The sequence below is a fragment of the Sinocyclocheilus grahami genome, unplaced genomic scaffold (assembly GCF_001515645.1).
Source record: "Sinocyclocheilus grahami isolate Dianchi unplaced genomic scaffold, SAMN03320097.WGS_v1.1 scaffold316.1, whole genome shotgun sequence".
Taxonomy (NCBI): domain Eukaryota; kingdom Metazoa; phylum Chordata; class Actinopteri; order Cypriniformes; family Cyprinidae; genus Sinocyclocheilus; species Sinocyclocheilus grahami.
In genome coordinates this window covers 91365-105466 of record NW_015505495.1, presented here as the reverse complement: position 1 = coordinate 105466, position 14102 = coordinate 91365, and the positions used below count along the sequence as shown (strand labels likewise).

General features: G+C 31.4%; 2 protein-coding genes across 4 annotated transcripts in view; one reads left to right on the top strand and one right to left on the bottom strand.

The window, feature by feature from the left end:
• Window positions 1–965, bottom strand: part of LOC107601980 (pituitary tumor-transforming gene 1 protein-interacting protein) — a 15187-nt gene extending 14222 nt beyond the window's left edge. Inside the window, exons 1-2 of one of the 2 annotated variants that reach the window (XM_016294356.1) lie at window positions 674–965; window positions 235–281 (exon numbers count right to left, since the gene is read on the bottom strand). In XM_016294356.1, coding sequence (XP_016149842.1) covers window positions 235–281; window positions 674–785 — 159 coding nt within the window. In that variant the 5' untranslated portion in view covers window positions 786–965. The remainder of the gene's footprint in view (window positions 1–234; window positions 282–673) is intronic. The other variant, XM_016294357.1, reaches the window with a different exon arrangement.
• A 5175-nt stretch (window positions 966–6140) lies between these two features.
• Window positions 6141–14102, top strand: part of LOC107601976 (myelin-associated glycoprotein) — a 15733-nt gene continuing 7771 nt past the window's right edge. For both annotated transcript variants that reach the window (XM_016294350.1, XM_016294349.1), the window contains exons 1-4: window positions 6141–6211; window positions 9437–9814; window positions 11985–12296; window positions 13544–13807. In XM_016294350.1, the coding sequence (XP_016149836.1) occupies window positions 6169–6211; window positions 9437–9814; window positions 11985–12296; window positions 13544–13807 (997 nt within the window). In that variant the 5' untranslated portion in view covers window positions 6141–6168. The remainder of the gene's footprint in view (window positions 6212–9436; window positions 9815–11984; window positions 12297–13543; window positions 13808–14102) is intronic.

The following is a 14102-nucleotide window of genomic DNA, read 5'->3' as shown; positions in this document are numbered from 1 at the left end:
TTATTATTATTATTATTATTATTTTTATCGTTATTAATGACATCCTCCAGTATGTTACAAAAACATTTATTATTATTATTATTATTTAATTACAGGTTATAATTAATCAAATTAGAGCATCTGAGCAGATCCCTGATCGTCTAATGTACCATTTTCTATAAACACTTCCGTAAATTACAATATTAATTTATAAACCCGGCTAATAAGCAGTAAAGGAGTGCCGTGTGATCTTACCGAAACATTGGCCAGGCACAGCTCACAGGAAGTCTGAGTGTTGCATGCTGGGACGACACAGAAGAATAAAAACACTTTCACTCTCAAAATAAAGAGCTGCATTTGTCCAAAGATTGGTCATAAAGTATAACATCCTGGAGTCACATCATAAATGGCATAACAGAGTAACAACATTTTTCATTGACTTTGCATACGCAACTTTTATTCATAATAGTCCTTTCAGTGTTTTTATATAACTGACTAACACTAATGACATTAAAATTAGTGACAGTTCTATATTAAATACATTAGCAAAGTATAACTTATAGAAAAATGCTTAACGTTACACTATAATAATTTATGTAAATATATTTGCATGCATATTTAAATTACAAGCATTTTTAGATTTTAATATAGAGATGCATGATAAAAAAGAAGACACAGGCAAGTAATCACATACGTTTGTGGACAGCTGGATGAGTTGTTGTTGTTGCTGCTGCTTCAGTAAGACTGAATGCGACACACATCAGCAGGAAGCCCCACATCGACACAAACACTCGTGATTTATCCATATCTGAGCGGATTTGAAGCTCTGTACAGCAGACGAATGCTGAGCTTGTGTCTGAGCTCTAAAATCTTGATTTCGACCACACAAAAATCTCCTAAACGCTCCTCAACACGCAGCCGAAACCATCGAGTGATCTGAAACACGGAAACGCGACGAAGCAGCTGACGAGCGTGCTGCTGCTGCTGCTGCTGCTGCTGCTTTCAAAATAAAAGTCCTTCGCCGTAAACTAAAGCCTAATAAGACGCTAACAGTACAAGCGCCAAACTATGGAGACCCAATCGCGCCAAAAAAAAAGAAGATATTCATGCTTTGATAAGTCAGACTTTAGAAGTCATAATTATGAGATGAAAAGTTGAAATTATAACATGAAAAATCATAACTATGAGATAAAAAATTTGAATTATGAGACGAAAGGCCACAAATCTCTATTATCATAATTTTTTATTCAAGTATCATGACTTTTTAATTCATAATTTAGACTTTTATTTTAAAATGTCGAGTTTCTAAGCCATAATTCCGATGTTTTATCTCATAATTATGAATTAGTATGTCAGTTTCGACCTTATGAGTCATAATTTCAACTTGGTAGGCCTATGTCAAGTCATAATTTCTCATTAGTTATAATTATGATTTACCAAAGCATGATTATTTTTTTCTCCTTACATGGTGCAAATGGGCTTCCATACCAAAGAGACCGAAAATTTAAAGTCCCCATGAAATCAGAATTAAAGTTTTTTGGGTGTTAGTATCAATATGTTAGTCTTAAGGTCATCTATAAGGCAAAACAGTGACAAATACAGTGACAAATATTCTTTTATAAAGAATATCTCTTTGGATTTGAGACTTTAGTCTTTGCAACTTTACAGATCTTCTTTATGCACCAAGAGCTTGTAACACTCCAAAGAGAAAGAAAAATTTAAATCACATCATATGACCCCTTTAATGCATGTGTATAGACAGCAATAGTATATTTTATGGGGAGCAATTCAGTGTTCATTGCTCTCTCGTTTCTGAAGGATAAGAATCGCGAGTCGTGTTTCTCTGTAGCTCAAGACTCTCGACGTCACTTGAGAGTCGTTGTAGGATTTATTCATGAACTCTTGCACCTGGTCCTCCTGGAAAGATGAGAACGATGCAACTTCTATAAAGAAACCCTCCAGGTGTGTTTCGAGCTCAAATTAGCACACTAGATAATGCAAAATGAGAATGAGATTAAACTGCTTCTTATTGACCTAAGAAAACACAAAACATGCACTACAGATTTATGGCCAATTTAATTGCCATTTGGTAATTATTTATATATATAATTTTATAGATTGCACTTTTATGGAAATATTTGCAGTTGGTTTGTATAACGTGTCATTATGAGCTGAGTTTTCGTCGTACTTAAACGTTTCGAGCGATTCGAATCAATGAGTCATTCTGCGAAGCAATTGATTCAGACTTTGGTAAACTTTAGTTTCACCCACCATCACCAATCAGAATTATTGTATTCGAGTAATATTGTTTTTAGCATGAGAAAAGAGCAGTATTTATTGGAAAAGTTGCATTCGCAGGCATCGAGAATGCACGTCAAATGAACATGCTTCAAATAATTTCTATTGTTATTCCAGGAAAGACATGACCAGTAGGGCGCAGTCATGTTTCATTTTTGAATAAACAAATAAAATAAAACCTTTTTGAAGCTTTTACAGTAATCAATTGAACCAATTGCATTGAAACTTCAGTTGCATTGCAATTGTGAAATCGCGTAATTTTCGTGGTTTGATATGCGTCAAAACATTTGTCCGAAACAATTGAAATGCAAAGGTTTCAAAGCTTCACCAAGCAGTGGTTCATTCTGTATATAGTAGGCGAAAAACAGTAAGTGAGACAAATATTAGTGTGTCCGAATTCATAGTATTCGAAAAAAAGTAGGCGAAAAGTACCCGGATGCTAAATAGCTAATGACGTCATCTAGCGAATTTTCAAGTGGGATTTAGCTACTTTCCATTTAAATTTTCTAATAAACACTGCTCTTTTCTCATGCTAAAAACTAATTTTACTTCAACGTAATAATTCCGATTGGTGATGGTGGCCGAAATGAGGTTGTGATGGATAGAATTAACAAATAAAATAAAACATTTTTGAAGCTTTTACAGTAATCAATTGAACCAACTGCATTGAAATTTCAGTTGCATTGCAATTTCAAAACATCATGTGAAATCGCCTGATTTTCGTGGTGTGATATGCATCGAAACATTTGTTCGAAACAATTGAAATGCGAAGGTTTCGAAGCTTCACCAAGCAGTGGCTCATTCTGTTGCGTCGCTTCACTGTATATAGTAGGCGAAAAACAGTAAGAGAGGCGAGTAGTATGTCCGAATTCATAGTATTCGAAAAAAAAAGTAGGCGAAAAGTACCCGGATGCTAAATAGCTTATGGCGTCATCTAGCGGATTTTCAAGTGGGATTTAGCTACTTTCCATTGAAAAACTAATTTTACTTCAACGTAATAATTCCGATTGGTGATGGTCGCCGAAATTAGGTTGTGATGGATAGAATTAGCGACAGTTTTTACAATAGCACGTAATTTTCACAACTCACAATTTTCAAAACTGACTACTTCAGTTCCTCACAGCCTCGTTTTCAATCCTTCAATCCAGAAATTAAACACGGTTAAAAACACAAGATCTATGGAGAAAGATGGTTTTGTGCACAGAATGTCGTAGGATAGTGTCAACCAAGACATCGTTAAATATCGCTGTGCCCTAGTAAAATATTGATAAATCGGTAACACTTTACAGTAAGGTTACTGTAAAGTACATGAACAACACATCTACAGTACTAGTTCATATTATTTTCAACATTCACTTATGCATTATTAAAATCAAAAGTTGTGCTTGTTAACATTAGTGAACTAATAATGAATGACTGTATTTACATTAACTAATGTTATCAAAGATTACTGTAATAAATGTATTGTTCATTGTTCATTCATGTTAGTTAATAAATTGACTAACATTAACGAATCTTATTGTAAAGTGTTACCGATAAATCTTTACATGTGAATGAATACACCGACCTGAGAATCATTTGAACTGCTAATATTTCAGCTTAATTCATGTGTGTTTTCTATCGGTTTAGAATCACAACAATCCCAGATTTGCAGATGAATCTGTTTTTTTTGATAATCGGTCAAACGATTCAGTTCGATTCATTCGAACAGTTCACTCGCGCACTGAATCGTTTGGATATTTTATAAGAACACATTTTAAGTGGTGGATAAGTAGGTGGATATTTACCTACAATCAGTTTGTAGAAAACAAAACTTGTAAACGTCTTCTATCGGTTGACGAAGCAGCTCTTTATTGCGCGTGCAGCTTGTTAACGATTCTGTGCTGCAGATAAGAATTACTATATCCTTTTTTACCCAAAACGCTTCATCTGGAAAGCATCTGCTGTGTGCAAACATCTGATAGACGTCTGTAAGATGTCAGTTTTACATGCATTCTAGATCATAAACATCTTAAAGACATCTTCTAAACGTCTATTTGACATCTGATGGGAAACGTCCTATAGATGTATTGCAGATGAGCAAACACTCTGAAACATACGTCTTGCAGATGTAATGCAGACGTCAGGGTTGCAATTGACTCAGTTGAGGACGAGTGTGTTGTGTTGACACTGAAAAGTTTGTGCAAAAAATGAAAAGTGTGCGAACGCAACAAGAAAATGTCAGAAATGGTGATTCTAAGCACATTAGAGGCACTGGTGAACTGATTCGGTCCCGTGTGAATTCAGTTGAGAAATACAGTGAATGTTGACAACAAAATAAAACATGAGGAGGAAGCTTTAGGAGAGGAAACGGGTAAAAATGTGAGCATGAGTCAGACGAGCACATGGTGAACTTTACATTGCATCGAAGATGCTGAGCTAAATAAATTATAGATAAATAATAATTTTTTGATAAATATGACAACAACTTTAGATGCTTTCTTATTTTAAAAATGTTAGTTTAGTTTAGTTAAAAGGTTTGAGTTTTTTTTGTGCATGGTGACTAAAAGCAGCTTCTCTGTAACTCTACTTTATCTGCCATAACTCTTTTCCATACTGCATGCATTACTATAGTGAAGAACAAAATGTCAAACATTTTAAGTCAAATTAAAATGAAAACGGAACATTTAAGAAATAAAAACTTATTGAAAATATTATTAAAAACTATATAGACATTTAAAAAAACTAATAAAAATTGCAAAAACAAAATGTCTACAACTTTTAAATGAAAACGAAAAATATATACAAATAAAATCTAATTCAAAATATAAAAAAAGACATTTAAAAAATAATAAAAATAACAAAAACACAAAAAATTCTAAAACTTTCAAAATTAAAATTAAAACAGCAAATATAAAAATTAAAAAATTATTCACAATATTAATAAAATATAATAAATATTATAAAAAAGAAATATTAAAAAACATTAAAATTAAAACTAAAAATATATACAAATAAAATCTAATTCAAAATATAAAAAAAGACATTTAAAAAATAATAAAAATAACAAAAACACAAAAAATTCTAAAACTTTCAAAATTAAAATTAAAACAGCAAATATAAAAATTAAAAAATTATTCACAATATTAATAAAATATAATAAATATTATAAAAAAGAAATATTAAAAAACATTAAAATTAAAACAAAAAATATATAAAAATAAAATCTAATTCAAAATATAAAAAACCCCCGATAATTTTGTATCAATGAAGCAAAAATAACACTGATTTGGACACTTTGTATGGCTGCATAAAAGCTGAAGTATAAAGTATTAGTTTCTATTTTCTCTTGTTTTTTGCCATCTTATGATGAATCGCTTGATGTTTTTGTAAATGTAAATTTATATAAAGTAAAAAAAGACAATAATAAAAATAACAAAAACACAAAAAATTCTAAAACTACAAATTAAAATTAAAACAGCAAATATATATATATATATATATATATATAAAATAATTCACAATATTAATAAAATATAATAAATATTATAAAAAAGAAATATTAAAAAACATTAAAATTAAAACAAAAAATATATAAAAATAAAATCTAATTCAAAATATAAAAAATAGACATTTAAAAAATAATAAAAATAACAAAAACACAAAAAATTCTAAAACTTTACAAATTAAAATTAAAACAGCAAATATAAAGAAAATTAATAATTCACAATATTAATAAAAATATAAACATATTATAAATGCATGCATTACTATAGTGAAGATGTTGGAGCAGGAACGTCATGGAACAGCAGATCAGTGTTGCGAAACATGCCAGACCTTCACTTCTGACTTCCTGAAACACTGAAAAAGAGCAGAAAGTCCCCCGGCGGCGTCTGTGTTTGACCGGCGCTCATGGCTCTGGACGCTCTGATCCGGAGCTTTGCCATCATGTCAGGTGAGTGATATTTGCTCTCTCTGCTCAGTACATTTGTTACATTAAACCAGCATATGATCAGAATCATGATTCTGCGTGATCATTTTTCTCTGAGCATCATCTCGGCACTAACCCATCTGATTAACATGCTCTGGTCTCACATCATTAAATGCATCTGAACACATGTGTAGCATGTGCAGTAAATGCATGTGGATGTACAGGTGCATGTGCTCATTCAGACTCAGACGCTCAGATGCATAACTTCCCTGTTTCTATATTTTGATCCTGTTGTGAAATAATCTGTGCTGATCTGAAGACACATGTGATGACAAGGACCATAAAAGGACAATGTTTTACAATCTTTTCAGTCATTAGAGTTGGATATTTTAATGAGCAGCTGTTGGCGATGAGATGTGAAATATTATCAGAATTAATTTTGCTCTGTTAATGTTAAAGTTTTGTGTATTTAATATGTTTTTAGAGCAGTATTGGTAAGACTTTACGACAAGGTCTCATTAGTTAACGTTAGTTAATGCATTAATTAACAATTGATAATATTAGATAAGCAATTTGTTAATGTTAATAAAAAATTGTTCATTGTTCACGTTAGTTCAGGTCTATTAAATAATATTAACGGATACAACATTTCCTTTCAATAATGTATATGTTTTTATAATTAACAAATGTTGAGAAAGTATTTTTCGCTGTTAGTTCATGTTAATTTTAACTAAATGTATAATGAAAACGGAAAATATATTAAAACTAATTCATAATATTAATAAATACTATATAGACATATTTAAAAATGACTAATAAAATTGACAAAAACACTAAACGAAAACTACAAAAACTTTAACTGAAATGAAAATGGAAAATATAAAAATTAATAATATTAACAGATACAACTTTTGATTTTAGTAAAGTTTTAGTAAATGTTGGAATTAACGTTAACTCAGATTAATAAATGCTTTAGAAGTATTTTTCATTTAGTTCTTGTTAACTTTAAATTTAAAGTGAAAACAGAAACTATATAAAAACTAAAAAATTATGAAAACAAATATTTTTTTAAACTTTAATTGAATTTAAAAAGAAAATGGAAAATATATAATAATACAAACGATTTAATAATATTAACAGATACAACTTTTAATTTTAATGTATTGGTAATGTTGGAATTAAAATGAACTAAGTTTAATAAATGCTTTAGAAGTATTTCCATTGTTCATTCATGTTAACTTTAAATTTAAAATGAAAAGTTACTAGCACGTTGCTATCATGATTCTAGCATAATTAGCATGTTAATAGCATGACGCTAGCATGTTTCTAGCATATTTAACAAGTTGCTAGCATGTTCCTAGCATGATTAGCAAGTTACTAGCATGTTCCTAGCATGATTAGCAGTTTACTAGCATGTTCCTAGCATGATTAGCAAGTTACTAGCATGTGCCTAGCATGATTAGCAAGTTGCTAGCATGTTCCTAGCATGATTAGCAAGTTACTAGCATGTTGTCGGCATGATTAGCAAGTTACTAGCATGTTCCTAGCATGATTAGCAAGTTCCTAGCATGTTCCTAGCATGATTAGCAAGTTACTAGCATGTTCCTAGCATGATTAACAAGTTGCTAGCATGTTGTCAGCATGATTAGCAAAGTCACTAGCATGTTGTTAACATGATTAGCAAGTTAATAGCATGTTGCTAGCATGATTCTAGCATGATTAGCACGTTACTAGCATGGTGCTGCCATGTTTCTAACATGTTTAACAAGTTGCTAGCATTTTGTTAGCATGCTTAGCCAGTTGCTAGCATGTTTCTAGCATGATTACCATGTTACTAACATGTTGTTAACATTATTAGCAAAGTTTACTAGCATATTATTAACATGAATAGCAAGTTACTAGCATGTTGCTGTCATGATTCTAGCATTATTAGCATGTTAATAGCATGATGCTAGCATGTTTCTATCATATTTAACAAGTTGCTATCATGTTGCTAGCATGATTAGCATGTTAATAGCATGATTCTAGCATAATTATCATGTTACTAGCATGATGCTGCCATGTTTCTAACATGTTTAGCCAGTTGCTAGCATTTTGTTAGCATGCTTAGCAAGTTGCTAGCATGTTTCTAGCATGATTACCATGTTACTAACATGTTGTTAACATTATTAGCAAAGTTTACTAGCATATTATTAACATGAATAGCAAGTTACTAGCATGTTGCTGTCATGATTCTAGCATTATTAGCATGTTAATAGCATGATGCTAGCATGTTTACCCCCTCAATGAAAGTCTATGGGATTTTTGCTAGCATGATTAGCATGTTAATAGCATGATTCTAGCATAATTATCATGTTACTAGCATGATGCTGCCATGTTTCTAACATGTTTAGCCAGTTGCTAGCATTTTGTTAGCATGCTTAGCAAGTTGCTAGCATGTTTCTAGCATGATTAGCAAGTTACTAGCATGGTGTTATCATGAATAGCAAGTTTACTAGCATGTTGCTAGCATCATTCTAGAATGTTAACAAGTTGCTAGCATGTTTCTAGCATGATTAGCACGTTACTAGGAATTTGGTTAATCATGCTACTAGCATGTTGTTAGCATGATTAGTAAGTTAATCCAGCTAAAACCAGTTGATTCAGTAAAAAAGCTGCTAAAAACTAGCTAAGACCAGCCTGGCCTGCTAAAAGGTGTCCTGAACCACTTTAAAACCAGCTTGGGAGGCCAGCCAAAGCAACCAATCAGCTTAGGCAGGTTTTAGCTGTTTTTCAGTAGCGAGTTGTTAAGCTTTGCTCTAGCATTAGACAGCTGAAATACACCATGAGTCTAATTGTATAAAAGTTTTCACCCCCTCAATGAAAGTCTATGGGATTTCCGGTGGTTTTGATAGTCTGGTTTACGAAAACCGCAAGCCGGATCAGTTAGAGAAGATACAGCAAGCCGAGCCAGACCAGTCTGGAGGTCTGACCCGAGTTTGGTGGCTGTAGCTTTAAAAGTCCAGGAGGAGATACACTTTAACATTTGGTCTCAGAAGAAGAAGAAGAAGAAGTTGAAATAGGATTTTCAAGCCAACTTAGTGACGAAAACACAAAAACTGTAGTGCAAACTAAAATAAAAGTATTACTGTAATAACGTATTAGCATATGTTGAAATGAAGATGATTAATTAATTCAAATGTACTGAATTTACGGCAACTGACTAGCAGTTTGTGACATTAGCGCGGTGGTTTTGTTTTGTGTGTTCAGCGTGTGTGTTTGGGCCGAGTGCTGCGGTCTCTCTGTCTGTCCCGGGACGAGTGCTGGCTCTGGAGGGCTCGTGTCTCGTCATCCCCTGCTCCTTCAGCCCTGCTCCGGCCGCTCAGACCATGCAGCTTCGCCTCATCAGATCCTCCGCGCCGGTCTTCATGATGCTGAGGAGGCCGGTGTTCAGCTCTGAGCGCGGCGACGCCGTTCATCCCGACTTCAGAGAGCGAACGGCGCTCGCGGGGAACATCAGCGCCGGCGACTGCTCCGTCAGCATCAGCAGCGTCCGCAGAGACGACCGGAACACATACGAGCTGCAGATGAGGGAGCGGGGTCAAAGGGCATGGCCTGCGGGCAGCAAGGTCAACGTCAGCGTGGCTGGTATACTCATGTTGCTCTGATGTGATGCATGTTATCATCATTAACTAAAGCCGGAAAAAAACTGTAAACAGAAACAACTTCAACATTAAGACAACATTTCAAATGTTCATTTAGTTTAACTTGAAGTAATAAAATAAGTAAAGCTGATTAGTAGTTCGTAGCTGATTAGAAATTAATATATGCATATAAAAAAATTGAAATTAAAAAGGACAAAAACACAACAAATTACTGTAGCTAAAGTTAAAACGGAAATGGAAAATATAAAAATAAAATTAAAATTCTATAGATATATTTTTAGAGCTAATAGAAATGGCAACAACAACAAAATCGAAATGAAAACAGTAAATATAAAAATTAAAAACAAACTCAAAATATTAAAAGAACTGTGTAGACATATTTAGAAAAACACAACAAAAGGACTAAAATGAAAATGGAAAAAAATATAAAAATAAAAACTTATTGAAAATATTACTAAAAACTACAAAAAAATAATAAATGGCAAAGACAACAACATTTCTTACATTTTAAGTCAAGTTAAAATGAAAACGGAACATTTAATAAATAAAAACTTGTTGAAAATATTATTAAAAACTGTATAGACATTTTAAAAAACTAATAAAAATTGCAAAAACTAAATTTCTACAACTTTAAAATTAAAACGAAAAAATATATAAAAATAAAATCTAATTCAAAATATAAACAATAGACATTTAAAAAATAATAAAAAGTAACAAAAACACAAAAACTTTACAATTAAAATTAAAACAGCAAATGTAAAAAAAAAAAAAAAAGAGTTCACAATATTAATAAAATATTATACATATTATAAAAAAGTAATATTAAACAACTTTAAATTAAAACAAAAAAATATATAAAAATAAAATCTAATTCTAAATATTAAAAAAATAGACATTTAAAAAATAATAAAAATAACAAAAACAATTTTTTTTACAACTTTCAAATTAAAATGAAAACAGCAGATATAAAAATATAAAAATAATTTAAACATATTATACAAAAGTGATAAATTAATAAAAAAAATAATTAATAAAAAAAGACAAAAATGCACAACAAAATGACTAAAACTTTAAAATGAATATGAACATGGAAAATATAAAACAAAAACGAATTCCAAAATATTAATGAAAACTGTAAAAATATAAAATTAAAAATAAAAGCTAACTCAAAATATTAATTCAAACTATAATAGTACATTAATGATACTAATTCTATAGATATATTTAAAAACTAATAGAAATGACAAAAACAACAAAATCTCTCAAATTGAAATGAAAACAGTAAATATAGAAAATAAAAAACAAACACAGAATATTAAACACACAAAAAAAGTATTAAAACGAAAATGGAAAAAACTGTAATAAAAACTATATAGACATTTAAAAAAACTAATAAAAATGATAAAAACACAACAAAATTCCTACAGTTTTAAAACTGAAATAAAACAATATAAAAATAAAATCTAATTCAAAATATTAATAAAAATAGACATTTAAAAATAATAAAAATTACAAAAGCACACAACAAAATTTCTAAAACCTTTAAAATTAAAATTAAAACAGCAAATATAAAAATTAAATCTAATTCAAAATATTAATAAAAATAGACATTTAAAAATAATAAAAATTACAAAAGCACACAACAAAATTTCTAAAACCTTTAAAATTAAAATTAAAACAGCAAATATAAAAATTAAAAATAATTCACAATATTAATAAAAATAAAGACATATTACAAAAAAATAATAAATTAATAAAAAAGACATTTAGAAAAATAGCAAAAATGCACAACAAAATGACTAAAGCTTTAAAATTCAAAGTAAAGAGCCAAATACAAAACAAAAACTAAAAACTTTATAAACAAAAAAATTTAAAAATTCCAAAAATAAAATGTCTAAAACATTACCTACAATGACAATGTGAAATATAAAAATAAAAGCTAAAAACAAACTTAACAGAACTGTATAGACGTAGACGTGTGGCTCAGTGGTAGAGCATTGCGTTAAAGATATAGTTAAAGATATAAAGCCTTTGGATAAAAGCGTCTGCTAAATGCATAAATTATTATTATTAATTAAATTAAAAGCTAACTGTAATAGTGCATTAATGGTCCTAAAACAGCAGTGAGAATGTGTGTGTGTTTTGCTCATGAGGTTCGCCGGAGCCGCCGCAGCTCACGGACCCGGGGCCGGTGAAGGAGGGCCAGCGGCTCGTGTTGAACTGTTCGGCGAGGCTCAGCTGTCCGTCCGATCGGCCTCGTCTGCTGTGGAAGTGGGAGCGCGGCGATCCGGCCGGCAGCAGCGTTCACGGAGACACGGAGCTGCAGCGGGGCCCCGGCGGGTTACCGGTGCTTCAGACCAGCCTCGTCTTCACCGTCCCGCGGCACACAAACCCCAGAGTGAGATGTGAGCTGGAGTATCCCAACAACAGACGATCCTCGGCCACCCGCGAGATCCTCGTCCACTGTGAGAAACCCTCATCTCTAACAAACCTGAATCTCACTGCTGTGTGCCAGACACTCTTGAGACGTTCTCAACCTTTCGGAGTCAAAGACCTTTTTATTTACAGAAACTACGAGTGGCAATTTAAACGAACTCGATTAAACATTTTAGTATTTATATTGATGTTGTAAATCATATTTTTAATAATGATTATATGATTCATTCTAGAGGTTTCAATAACTGAATGTTCTTCAGGGTTTAGACTTTTTATTGTCAGTGGACTTTTCTGGTCATTTGTAACTATATTCATGTATTTTGTATTATTAAAATAAGTTTGCTCGTCATATAAATACATATAATTATTTAAATATTATAATTATATTTATAATAATAATAACAACGTTTAATTATGATAATAAAATGAAAACAATTAAATTCCTGAAGTTTTAATAACTGGATATTCGTCAGCATTTCCATGATTTTTGTAGTTATTTGTGACTGTATTTATTTTTATTCTTTAAATTGTTTCATTATATTTTGTTATTTTTTATAATTATTTTAAAGATTTTTTTGGCTGTAGCAATTTCAGTACTTTTACATTTTACTCATAATATAAATAATCAATATAATTATTTAAATATTATAAGTAATATTTGTAATAATTATTTAATTACAAGTAATTTCAATAATTAAAATCTGGAAGTTTTAATAACAGAATGTTCTTCGGCGTTTACACTTTTATTTACTAATTACTGTAATTGCCATGATGTTTATAGTTATTTGTGGCTATATTTAATTATTTTTATTATTTTAAGATATTTTAAAATTATTTTAAAGATTTTATTGCCTACAAATAGCAATTTCAATGAATTTACTAATAATAGAATTATTATTTAAGTATTATAAATGATATTAATAATAATAACAATATTTAACTAAAATAATAAAATAAAATAATTATACAGTATTAATAATAACAAATATTAAAATGAATAAATACAATTAAAATAATTAAATTCTGGGTGAACATTTTTATTTCCAATGAATTTATAAAAATATTAATTATTTTATCAATTTCCAAAATTTTTCCAGGTCTAGAAGACACACTTTTAAAATTCCCTCATATATCCATGTTTTCCGAAACCATGAGAATCTGAAATAAAAAATGAGGGAACAAATTAAAATGAGAACTATTGTATATCAGCTTGCATCTTGATTTTGAGTTGTTTAGCTGGTTTTAATCTAGATTGTGCTTGTGTTTGTGGTCTCAGTTCCTCCCAGAGACGTGTGGGTTCAGGTGCTGAGCGCTTCGGTGCGTCTCGGAGGAAACGCTCTGCTCCTCTGCTCCTGTAAGGCAGACCCGCCGGTCTCTGAGTACCAGTGGTGGAGCGTCCAGTCTGGAAACACACAGATCCTGCCCAAACGCACGCACACCGTCCGCATCTATAACATCAGCCGAGACACACGCGTGCAGTGCAGCGCTGCAAACCCACTGGGACGCGCCTCGTCCCGCCCGACGCCCCTCAACACGCTGTGTGAGTCAATCACACATATGCACTCGTTAGTTCTGCTTTGCTTATATACGCTTTGTGTTGAAGGTTCCAGTCCCGTATCTGTTACTGTTACACTTCTCCCATCATCTCATATGTGACCCTGGACCACAAAACCAGTCATAAGGGTCAATTTTTCGAAATTGAGATTTGTACATGAAAGCTGTTGGTTGATTGATTGATTGGTTGGTTGGTTGGTTGGTTGATTGATTGATTGATTGATTGGTTGATTGATTGGTTGATTGATTGGTTGATTGATTGGTTGGTTGATTGGTTGATT